At 50.6% G+C, this 12360-nt stretch overlaps 1 protein-coding gene across 3 annotated transcripts in view; it reads right to left on the bottom strand.

Annotated features, from left to right (window-relative positions):
- Positions 1–988: 988 nt before the first annotated feature.
- UBASH3A (ubiquitin associated and SH3 domain containing A) overlaps positions 989–12360 on the bottom strand; it is a 37526-nt gene continuing 26154 nt past the window's right edge. The window contains exons 8-15 of one of the 3 annotated variants that reach the window (XR_006270520.1): positions 12233–12332; positions 10564–10686; positions 9476–9568; positions 7015–7159; positions 6305–6411; positions 4024–4130; positions 1992–2578; positions 989–1897 (exon numbers count right to left, since the gene is read on the bottom strand). Coding sequence is in view for 2 of the 3 variants with exons in the window: in XM_043474483.1 (XP_043330418.1) it covers positions 2441–2578; positions 4024–4130; positions 6305–6411; positions 7015–7159; positions 9476–9568; positions 10564–10686; positions 12233–12332 (813 nt within the window). In the remaining variant the exon portion in view is untranslated. Of the gene's footprint in view, positions 2579–4023; positions 4131–6304; positions 6412–7014; positions 7160–9475; positions 9569–10563; positions 10687–12232; positions 12333–12360 lie in introns of all 3 variants that reach the window. The other 2 variants (XM_043474483.1, XM_043474484.1) reach the window with 2 other exon arrangements.

Genomic DNA, 12360 nt, shown 5'->3' with positions numbered 1-12360 from the left:
GGGAAGGGAAGACAGGAGTCAGCAACACAACTTGTAGCTGAAGCATCTCAAATTTGGCTCTAAAATAAGACTGGCTTCAGTGGAACGTGACGGGTCTTTCTTCTCAGAGAAACTTAGCGGGGTGTTTGCAGGGACTGGTGGCCCCAGAACCTGTGGCTCAGTGCTTCTCCATCACGGGTACGAGTTCAGGAACCCCGGCTCCTCTGCAACCCAGCCCTAGGCCAGCTCTTCCTCTGCTTTCAGCCTCCTCCCTTCTTCTGAGAAAGCTTGGCGGGGAAGAATCCCAGTCATCCTGGCCCCAGGTTCATAGACAGTGTTCGCTGGGTCTGGGATGCAAGCAAACCACGCTGGAGGGTTCTTTTCCAGTTTTGTTCATGCCCATAGGTCAGGACATCAAAGAGATGATGTAGCGGGTGGGGAGGGGGTTGGAGGTGGGAGCTTGTGGGAACAAGATGTCTGTTTCCAGATGATGTCAGCAGGGGTCAGATGAGGCTTGTGAACCCCGAGGACCAGCAGGGTCAAAGGAAAGAAGAAAGTGCTCAGAAATATTTCTTTTTTTGGTTTCTTATTAGTTCATCAAAAATTTATGCCAAATAATGAAACGCTTCCAAAGGCACCTCCCTCCTTGCCCCTCTCCAGCATAGCTTTGTGCTCCAGCCGCCCCCTCGCCACCTCCCACTTGAGGGTCATTCTAGAAGTCAAGAATGATAGAAGAGGGCTTTTCTACCTTTGTTGCAGGAAGTCTTGTCAACCAACATTATAGGATATAAAGACAACTGTGTTTCTTGCATACTTGACCTCAAGCTCTGAGGTTCAGACCCATCTTGTTGTCCCATGTAGACCCCAACAGGTAGACCAGCGAGGAGGAGGTGGTGGTCTGCCTCCTTCATCACTCAGGCCATGAGACCCAGAAGCCTCACCCCACAGAGGGTGAACCCAGACGTCTTGGGGACCACCCCAAAGAAGTGGCGACTATGTAAATCCTATGTTTGACTTATGACATTTTTATTCACCATCACGATTAGGAACGTCAGTTTGGCACTGGTGTATTCAGGAAAGAACAAAGGTATTGGGGTCGGGCAGCATGCCTCAGCATGACTGCGCCCTCCCTCTGAGCACTCTGAGGGCTATATCTTCTTCTTAGGCAAGGATGGGGTGAGAGGACACAGCTGGGTGCCCCCTCCATTGACTGCCTGGACCAGCTTGTTCGAAGTCAGAGCACCCTTGGATGCACCCTCCCTGGAGGCTTTGCTGTGACTGGGTTGGGTGTCCTCTCTGGTTTCTCTCTCCTGATAATCAAGGCAGGACCCACCCCCTCCATTTACAGAGCCCGCCTCCCCGCTCCACTTGATCAAAATGGAGAAAAAGAGAAACGGAGTGAGCCCTGCACCAAGGGGATGTCACAAAGCCTTCCACCCTGGCCTCTGTATAAACAGCCCAACGTGCTTGGGAGGACTGGGGGTGATGGGCTGAAGGGTGGCCTCTGGGAGGACTGGGGGTGATGGGCTGAAAGGTGGCCCCTGAGAAGTGCACGCCTTGATCCCTGGGCCCGTGACTGTGTCACATGGTACAGTGAAGGGGACTTTGCTGGTGGAATTAAGTTAAGGGTCTTGAGATGGGGAGATATTCCTGATTATTGGGTGGGCTCGGTGTAATCTGAGGGTATTCACAAAAGGGAGATAGGAGAGTCAGCAGCAGAGGTGACATGACTGTGTAAGGGGAGGAGCAGGGGGATCTGAAGGGGGCACCACTGCTGCCTTTGAAGATGGAGGAAGGTGCCAGGGGCCAGGAGTGTGGGCACCTCTGAAGGCCAGAGAAACAGATAATCAGACTCTCCCTCAGGGCTGTGGAAGAAGAGCACTCCTCTGGCCCATTTCAGAACTGCCGGCCTGTAGGGCTGCAACAGAATAAACGTGTGTGTGTGTTTCAGACTTGTGTCTCTAATCACCACCGTGGGCTTACTCGTTACAGCAGCAGCAGGTCACTGATACCTGGTCTGTGGACACCAAGCTCGGTTCCTGGTTTTGATCTGGTAGGTGGTTTCCTTGCTCCATTTTTATTCAATATTTTACCTCCTTCAGCCTGTGTGGAAACAGCCCAAGAGTGTTTGAAACAGAAAAAGGAAATTGACGAAAACATATAAAGTGGAATTTTCCCTGGGGTGGGCTTGGGGTGGGTCTTTAACTCCTGGAACCAGAGTCATGGGTCCTCATCCCCTGCCAACTGGCACGGCCAATGCACAGGGTACAAGATGGCATCCCCACAGCCCAGCTCGCAGGGCGGCGGTTGGCAGATGGCCAACACTCTGGTGTCTGAAAGTGCGTTTTGTGCTTCTACGAATCACCTTGGGGAGACTAGCATCCCTTCAAGATAACAGTGTCTCACGGCCTCTGCGGAGTCCCTCCTCTCCAGTGTGAGTCATGCAAACACAGAACTGGCCTCAGTTGCCCTGGATCCAGTTCCTCCAGTTAAATGCGGAGTTGGAGCCATGAGTCAGCGTCTTCACGGGCGGGTTCACCAACTCCCATTTGCCTTCTTCTTTGTTTTCTTCGCAGAAGCACATACCCAGAGACGGGATCTGGAGCAGAGTTAAATCAGTTATTAATATTCCATACCAGGTCGATCGATTTTAGACTTGTTCTCAAGCCAGCAGCCTTGAAGCCTGGCGTGATACATCCATGCTGGCACTGTGACCCTGAACTTGGCACTGACATCCAACACAGCGGCCCCCAGGGGGACTCCCCGCCCCTTCCACGGCAGTTGGAAGTGTCTGCAGACCTCACTGTCTGTCATAACTGGGGTGCCATGGCATCTCAGGGTGAGGGAGGGCTGTATTTTTTCCTGGCAGTGCAGGGAGGGGCTCAGAGACCCAAGGGCTTTGCACAGCAAAGAGAGGTGCTGTCTGGGCCAGGCCGGGCCATGGGTCTGCTCTTCTGAAGCCCCCAGGCCACTCTGGGGCTCAGAGACACCTTGCTGCCCACATCTGTGGCAAACAAGCTGTGGCCAGCCATGGTGCTGTGACCAGGTCAGGGACTTATCGCTCATCACAGGTGTTGTCTGCACTGCTGCACTCCCAGCCTCAAGGTTGTTGGTCAATCAACTGATTAACTTGCTGAAAAGGACAAGGGCAGAGGGCAAGTCTGTCCCTGAGTAGGTCTCTGGGGCAGGGAATGGGGAGGGCTGAGTCCTGAGTTTGCCTGCCTCCTTCATCTCGCCAATGCGGCTCGTCATCTCTGCTTTGCTGGGTGATGCTCCACAGGTTGGTCCACCTGTTATTCTTCTCTACACATCCAGGACCCACTTGATTTTTCAGTATGTGTTGAGGGCAGGAGGAGAAGGGGACGGCAGCTGATGAGATGGTTGTATGGCATCACCGACTCAATGGACAAGCATCTGAGCAAACTCCCAGAGATAGTGAAGGGCAGGGAAGCCTGGTGTGCTGCAGGCCATGGGGTCTAGAGAGTTCATGACTGAACAACAACAGATGACCCCAGCCCAGCACCAGGTGCTCTGACAGCTTCGACAAGCTCCTATGTTTCGTGGCTTGATGACTCCAAAGGCTAGAGGGAGGGGCTGCTTTCTCTCTGTCTGCAGCCTCCCCCCTCACCCACCCCATCCCCGGAGCAAGCCAGGCCAAAAACTGCTCTTTCTCTTCTTTCTTAATTAGCTCAACCACCACACCTACCCTCTCCAAATGGACCGTGTGCTCGACTACTACAGTGGTAAGGAATTATCATATGACCTGATTATAAAAGTCCTCTGTCTTGTTTTTTATATTAACTTGACAGCAAATGGCCAAAGCTGCCATGATGATAAAGATGACAAACATCCTCTGACAATCCCTTGCCTGCAGCTACCCTCTGCACAAGAGCCAGTGGACACCTTCTCAGGGGACAAGGGGGGTGGTCCCTGCTGCCCTGGATTGTTCAGGACATTTGTCTCTGTTCTGAGAAGGGGATGTGGGGACCCACATCCTCAGGCTGCCTGCTTCCATGGCCCCAAGAGAAAAGAGGGGGCGCTTACCTTTCTCACAAGCTGGGCGAAGTCCGCGCAGTCCCGGGGCGGCAGCCCGAGCAGCGGGCGGGTGCAGGTGTCCAGGGCCGAGCCATGGCCCACGACCAGGATGACGCCTGTTGTGGAAGGAAAGCACCCCGAGTCAGAGCAGGCACGGAGGATGCCCCTTATCAGACGGTGGCCCCAAAGTGGCTGGGTGGAATAAACTTGTGGTGCCCCGAGGCCTTGGCAACCCCGGATGGAGGTAGGTGTGGTTGGTAACAGGTTAATAACACTGGCAACTGGCCTCTGGTTTGCGTGTAAGGTCTTCTGAGCCCGTCACATCCTCACTCGGGGCCGGCGCAGACATATCTGCCCTCGAGCTTCAGGAACGGGACAGTGCCAAGCTCTGAGCTGTGTCGTCCAGGCCTGTGAACTTGAGCTTGATCAGCTGGTCATCACAATGGACCACGGAGGACTCTCACTTTATGGAAGGACCTCCAGAGTCCAGGGCAATGTGTACGGGCAGCCAAGGCTGGGATGATGCCAGGCTGGGGAGTTAGACCTGCTGCCGAGTCAGGGAGACCCTGGGGCTGTACCCACTGCACCGCCTGAGGAGGAAACTGGAACCTGAGCTTCCTTGGAAAGTCCTGGCCCACAGAGTGGTCCATTCGGGTTGCCCTAACGTGACTGTAAGGACTTCCCAGGTGGCATAGTGGTAAAGAACCCACCTGCAATGCAGGACACTAGAGGCGAGGGTTCAGTCCCCGGGTTGGGAAGATCCCCTGGAGGAAGGCATGGCAGCCCACTGCAGTGTTCTTGCCTGGAGTATCCCACGGACAGAGGAGCCTGGCGGGCTACAGTCCATGGGGTTGCAACCACACCATGACTTTGAAGGCCACATCTCTTGCATCTCCTGCACGGCAGGCGGGCTCTTTACCACTGAGTCACAGATGAAGCCCGTAACATTCCTGCTCTTCCAGACGTGTCCGCCCCTTTCCTCTAATAACATTCAAGTCCCTTGAGGGTAGATTATGCGTCTTCTTCACTGACATTTTCCCATGATGTTCTATTTGATGCCTGACACATGGCTGATGTTCACACTTGCTAACTTAAATCTTATAGGATTAGCTTTTCATGTTTCACCATGGACATTTTCACATATACCCCCAAAGGCAGGTCTGATGAATCCCCGTGTTCTCATCAGGGAGCTCCAACAGTTGGTTGATGTTCTGCCCATCTGGTATCATCTGTCTGTTACCTGACATCCTTCCCTGTGAGGTATTTTTATTTTATTTTTACTGAAGTATAGTTGATGTACAATATTATATAAGGCATACAATATAGTGATTTGCAATTTTAACAGCTACACTCCATTCATAGCTACTGTAAAATATTGGCTATTTTCCCCATGTTGTACAATAGATCCTTGTAGCTGATTTTATACCTAGCAGTTTGTATCTCTTACTCCCCTCTTCCATCTTCCCCCTCCCTACTTCCCTCTCCCCACTGGTTCATTCTCCCACCACTCATTCATTCCCTATATCTATGCGTCTGCTTCTTTTTGTGTTATATTCACTAGTTTGTTGTATTTTTAGATTCCACATACAAGTGCAGTGTTTGTCTTTCTCTGTCTGACTTATTTCACTTACCATAATGCCCTCCAAGTCCATCCATGTTGTTACAAATGTCAAAATTTCATCCTTTTTATGGCTGAGTGGTATTCCATTGTACCTATGTACCACATCTCAATTTGTTGATTGGATGATGGACACTTAATGCATTTTTTAAAGTGTAGCCCAAATATCACGCTACTTTGTAGGATGTACCACAGTTTGCATCTCCAAATGAGGACTTCTCATTTTTTACACAACTGCTATGCCATTACCCCACTAACTAAATTAACAGTGCTTCTTAATTATTTCCGTATTCAGCTTCCATATTTAAATTTCTCTAATAGACTCAGCCATCAACTTAAACAGATGTTTTGTTTGAATTGTCATTTAGACATGACCCAACATTTGATAGTTTGGTTCTTAGCTTCTTCTTTTGCTTCCTGGGAAATGGGCATGGGTGGTCTGTGTTGACCCTACTATCCTGGGTCCCATCGGTTCCAGAATCAGGGGCCCCAGGGTGGGGTGGTGGTGGGGGGCGTGAGTCTCTACAGAGGCAGTGGTGTAGCACTCTGGAGGTGGGGAAATTGGATGAGGGAGGTCGGGGCACACCTAGGTTCAAAATCAGCCATTTCCAACTCAGAGGTGGGAGACCCCGATCCCCGGGGCTGTGGTACCAAGGTCGCTGGGGCACTTACCGTCCTGTGGGCAGGTGCTGACGATCTGTTCCATGCTCACTGCACACCTGTGCACGTAATCATCATAGCCCTCGGCCGGCAGGAGAGAGGCGAGGGGGAAGGCCGGCCTGGAGGAGGAGAGTGGAGCTGCCATTCTGACCCATGTGTCAACAGAAGGAGCGAGATGGCTTTGCCTCTAGCTAGGGCTCATGGTTAGCAGTGAGACTCCAGTTCTGTGCCCCAAAGCAGCAAAGGGCTGGTGCTGGGGGCTACAGCCTGCATTGTCACTGAGCAACAGGCCCACAGGCTTGTGATGGCAGAGCCGGCGATGGGCGGTTCTCCCTGACCCTCATCTCAGTGGGCCTGACCTGTAGGTTTCACGTCCAATCTTGTGGACTCAGTTAAGTCAGTACCCCTCACCCCCTGTATCTGACCACTCTGGATACCTGAGCAAACTCGGCTCCCCCTCCACCCCTAGACGTGTCTGTCCCCCTGCCTGTCTGCAGTAAGGATAGTTTAAGGTCTGCAAGAATCACCCTATTCTTATATGAACTGCCCACCCCACCCTTCTCCTGGTTGAAAAATCCCCACAGGGCCTTGTATTTGGAGAGAAGTCCAATCTCTCTCCTTCTGCTATGCTCCACTGTGGTGGTCCCTCGTGAATAACACCTTCTTCATCATCTTTAACAAAAAGGAGGAAGCCTAGTTGCAGACATGGTGAGGTGGCTCACCTGTAATCCAGGCTGACATTGAAATCCGCCTCCTTCATCTCTTCCAGGGTCATGAGGGTAGGGGTGGTTTTGCCGGCCTCCCACTTGGTCCATTCAAAGATGCCAGGTTCCACTCTTATCTTAACTTTTTTCTCCAGCTTTAACTCTGAATTCAACAGAACACAAGTGTTTATCATCTTCAGGGTTTATTTTGGCTTTCTGTAAATAAGTCTCTTCCTAGGTCTAAATCAACCCTTTGGGGGGAAAAACGTGATTTTATTTCACTTGGTGAATATTGTCCTGTGATGACGCACAGTCATGCTAGTTCTCAGACAAAAGCCACAGCACAGTTGGAGGCAATAGGATGACCCTCTGTCCATCAGGAAGGACCAGAGTCTCCTGGGATCTGGAAGACACCAGCAGCCCCCCGGTGCTCGTCCTATCCTTGCATGGGCCCCACTGCACGTGGCACTGGGCTCATCCTCAGGTTAAGAAGGAGCGCACCCATGAGGACTTGGCCGGTCCACTGATCCTCGGAAAAGACAAACAACCGTGGAGCCTGTCAGTCACACAGAAGCATCATCCTGGTAAACACTTAGCCCAGACCGAGCCAAAGCAGTGGGTGGATGGGAGTCACCTTCCAGAACATTCTAACTCTATCAACTCACCCTTCCCTAGGATTTTTTTTTTTAATGAGAAAAAAACAAAAAGCTCCACTTTCTATTGTAAATTAGAAAACTGGAAATGGAACTCATGATCTGTTTTGCCAAAAATAGTACATATTTTTGCTATAGAAAAACACATTCCATAAACTGACCTTTTTTTTTATACCTTTGTAACTCCTCCTCCAATGACATCCTTTCTACCACACCCCCACCCACACCGGCCAAGTTTATCCAGTCTGTCGTTCCCAGCAGTTGCAACCCTCTCCAAGCTCAGTGCCAACCTCTCTCTTCTCTGTGTCCAGCCAACCCTCCTTTCTCTGCAGCTTCCTCCCTCTTGTATCTGACTCCAGCCTTCCTATTGCCTCCCGGGATTTCAGTCCATGGAGCCCACTCTTTTCTTCAAATCCTTCACCTTCCCCAGCCTCTAACTCCCTGCTTTGGCAGTTTAAAATCTCAGCTCCGTCTCCTTGGCCCTCCCTTGTACAACCTCAGCATCTCTTGCCCTTTCCTGTTCCATCGTGTTCGCTTCTCAGACTTGTCCAGGGTGAGCCTGGCTCCTCCCTGCCCACACCTGCCCCAACCCGGCTGATGGGTCTTGACATCAGGCCATGCCCACGGTCTCACATGGTCATCCTGTATGTCCCCATTTCCGTCCAAGTCCCCTTCCTGATTGGCATGTCCCAACTTCAGTGTCTCCTGCCTTATGCTCACCTGGTGACCTGACTTTCTATGTCTCTGAGAACATGGAGGCAAGCCCCCCTGCTCACTCCTGCCCCCATGTCCACACACTCTGCTCTTGGTTCCATCACTGCCATGCTCCTAGGGTGACCCAGGTCTCATGCCCTCTTCCCCATATGGGGTGGAGGTGGAACTGGGGTCTCCAGGGCAGCTGCCCCTCTGGCAGGGACTTGCTTCTTCCAGTAGGTGGATACCCTACGGAAGGGTCTGCTGCTGGCTTCCTGACACACAACAGGCTTTGACAGCGCTGGACAGCTCCCACGAGCCCCTCCCCTTGCTCCAGGGAGGCCTGCAGTCCAGACTTTTTTAAAAAAAAGTATGTATTTTAATTGAAGGCTAATTACTTTACAATATTGTAGTGGTTTTTGCCATACATTGATATGAATCAGCCATGGGTGTACATGTGTTCTCCATCCTGAATCCCCTCCTCCCACCTCCCTCCCCATCCCATCCCTCAGGGTCGTCGTCCCAGTGCACCAGCCCTGAGCACCCTGTCTCATGCATTGAACCTGGACTGGCGATCTGTTTCACGTGTGATAATATACATGTTTCAATGCTGTTCTCTCAGATCATCCCACCCTCGCCTTTTCCCACAGAGTCCAAAAGACTGTTCTATATATCTGTGTTTCTTTTGCTGTCTCGCATATAGGATTATCGTTACCATCTTCCTAAATTCCACATATATGCATTAATATACTGTATTGGTATTTTCCTTTCTGGCTTACTTCACTCTGTATAGTAGGCTCCAGTTTCATCTACCTCATTAGAACTGATTCAAATGTACTTTAGAAGGGACCAGAGCAGTTCCCAGTTCTCCGGGAAGAACCTCACCCTCAGGTTTTTTAAAAAACGCATGCATAAGTTGGTCAAAGGCAAATAAAAATCTTGACCTTCCAGAAATGCTAACAGGCTCAGTGCCTCCTCACAGTTCTCAGGGGCTGGTTCGCAACTGTCTTGTACATTTAGACGGTCATTCACAGCCATCCACTCTCTTTGCACCTCTGCTCACTGCCCTCTCCCCCCAGAGAAGAACCATGAGGTCACGGCCACGTGAGAAGGTCGCTGCAGTTCTCACTGACCTCCCAGGATATGTTTGGCCGTCTGCACACAGCGGAGGGCGGGGGAGCTGAAGACCGAGGTGATCCTGATGCCGCTGTCCAGCAGAGCTTCCCCTGGAAAACAGCAGTGGGAAATGTGCCCTCTTCATCACTGTAGCTGCCCGAGGGGGCAACTCCGGGGGGCAGCTTACTACCTGTGGCAGGAGGGCTCTTATGTAGCTCCAAGATTCCCACCCCCAAGTGTATGCACCCCATACAATTGTGTGTGATGAGTGGGTGGAAACTGTGATTAAGGTCAGCTAGCATGCCCCCAGGGAGGAGCCTGTTTTAGTGTGTTCCTCCAGTTAACCAGTGCGTGACTTGGGAAGCCCATGAACCTTCCCGATTCTAGATTTGAGTTTCTTAACTCATAGAATGCAGACCAGATGAGCTCAATGGCCTCTTCTCTTCCACAAGGTCAATCATGTGGAACCAGAACCTCAGACAAAACAAAAGCCCAAAGGGACAGATTTTGAAATAAAATCAAAGACAGGATGTATCTTTCAATTTTTAAAATGACATCCTTAGTGTATACAGTGGTCACTGATTTTTTTTTTTTTTCCTTTTCTTTCTTGTTCTTTTTATCTCTTTCATTCCTCCTGACTTCCCCACCAACCCATTCCTGGGTCAAGTCTCTGAGCTTCCACTTACTTGTTGTGTGATCTTGGGTTGCTATGTGATCTTGGGCAACATACTTAACCTCGCTGGGCCCCAGTTTCTTCATCAGCAGAGTGAGGATAATGCTATTACTGCCCTCAAAGCACATGGCAAGGGCTCAGCACAAGTGAGTGATACTCACTGCTATAATCATTGTTACTCTTCTCTCGGTTGTTGCTGTTTAATCGCTAAGTTGTGTCTGACTCTTGCAACCCCATGGACTGTAGCCCACCAGGTTCCTCTGTCCATGGGATTCTCCAGGCAAGAATGCTGGAGTGGGTTGCCATTTCCTTCTCTAAGGGATCTTCCCAATCCAGGGATAGAGCCCTTCATTTCCTGCCTTGGCAGGCAGATTCTTTACCACCGAGCTACCTGGGAAGCCCCATTCCTCCTAGGTTGAGCCTCAAACATACCTGCCATTCTGGACTGGAAAATTCCACAAGAAGATAGTGGTGGATCATTTTCAAAGTCTTTGATACCGCGGCTCCGTTTGGGCAGGCTGCGAGGGAAGTTCAGGTCTGGCCGGTAGTATTTTCCTACAGCATAAATAAGCACCAGTTGTTCAATTCCATCAAGATGGTTCATACCTGTCCCACTAAATGTTTAAGATCAAGAACCACATTTGAAGCACAGTAATTAAACTGTTGTCAACAGCGTTTTTTCTTGAACGCACCCTGCGATGTAGATTGAATTTCAGGAGGAAATTCTGCTCTACCCAGCACACATTTCCTCAAACTCAGAAAACCTGTGTTTCATCTGCAGGCACCACCAGACTGTCTTCATCCTCTGAAAACCCCTCCCAAGGATACACTCGTGCAATTGCCCTGATTAAGAACAAGCATCTCCATGACTGACTTAGCTTAACTCAATAAGAATCTCAAATTGGCATTAATTAATTAGATGCAACTCAACCCATCTCCTTGGCTTTAAGGTGTCACATTGCCTGTGGGCCAGAATACAGATGGCAGGAGTGGGTCCTGCATTGTGTGTTGTTAGTCAATTGCTTCAGGCTGGAGAATTTCATGGACAGAGGAGCCTGGTGGGCCACAGTCCATGGGGTCGCAGAGAGTCCGACATGACTGAGTGACTTCATGTTCACTTTCACTTTTCAGGGGGGAGTGGACCTCAGAGGGATTCACTGGGACTGCCCCGCCCCCACCCCAATACATTCAGAGGCTCAGAGCACTTTGGTTCACCTTGAGTTTGACCTTGAACTCTATGCTTGGACGGTCTGGTGCACATCTTGGCACCACCAGTGACTAGTTGCGTGATTAGAGGCAGCTGACTGACTCCCCTTATCTGTAAAACATGGGTGACGATATAGTTGTTTGAATGAGTCAGTAAGGAGATGCCTGGAGCCCAGGGCCTGGCTCAGAGTAAACAGTCAGTAGGGTTAGGCCTGACCTCATCCTCAGATTATCAGTGATCCCCACAGAGGACTCTGTAACACACCAAGCCCTCACATCCTCTCACATGTCCCCCAAACGTCCTGGCCACAACAGATTCTAGCAGCCAAACTCCTCTCCCAAGACCTGCTCTATGAATGTCATGTGGCCGGTCAGTCACTTGTGCCTGAACACACCAGACCAGCCTTCCAACAGTTCACCAATCAGAGAGAGGTATGGCTGTTTTCCATGCCTTGTTTTTTTAGGTTCCATGAAAGGTTTTTTAGAAGCCGCCTCCCCAGAATTTCCATTGACAGAGACTTTGTTGGACCTGGAAGCCTTAAAGGCTTTTCTTAAATGCCAAAGTGTTAGCTGAGTCTGCATGGAAGGTGGTATTTGTTTTCCATTCAAAGAGAAGGCCCATCACTTTTATCATATTCTCAAGAGCATCTATGACTCCCCAGATGTGAACCTATTCTTTTGAGGTCTTCTGTCCTCACTGATGCTTCATCTGTGGTCACTTTGTGAGGTAGAGGGCAGAGCTCCAAAGAAGCCAAGGATCTGGGAGGAGGTTAGGTTCTGATGGGAATTCAGTCTGAGTAAAGAATGGTGCCCCAGGGCTCTGACTGAGAATATTGAGACGTAATCTGTGTTAGCTCTAATTCCTCCGTTTGGATCCTGCCAGGACTGTACTTACCATCGGGTGTTGTACACTGCTGCAGCCAGGACTTCCCAAAGATCTGGTCCACCCGCTCCCCATGGCGTACCACCAGGATGCTTCTCCTCACTATCGTGGCCTGGGATGGGGGGAGGAGAGGCACCTGA

The sequence above is a fragment of the Cervus canadensis genome, chromosome 7, assembly GCF_019320065.1.
Source record: "Cervus canadensis isolate Bull #8, Minnesota chromosome 7, ASM1932006v1, whole genome shotgun sequence".
Taxonomy (NCBI): domain Eukaryota; kingdom Metazoa; phylum Chordata; class Mammalia; order Artiodactyla; family Cervidae; genus Cervus; species Cervus canadensis.
This window is presented reverse-complemented; position numbering and strand designations above follow the sequence as displayed.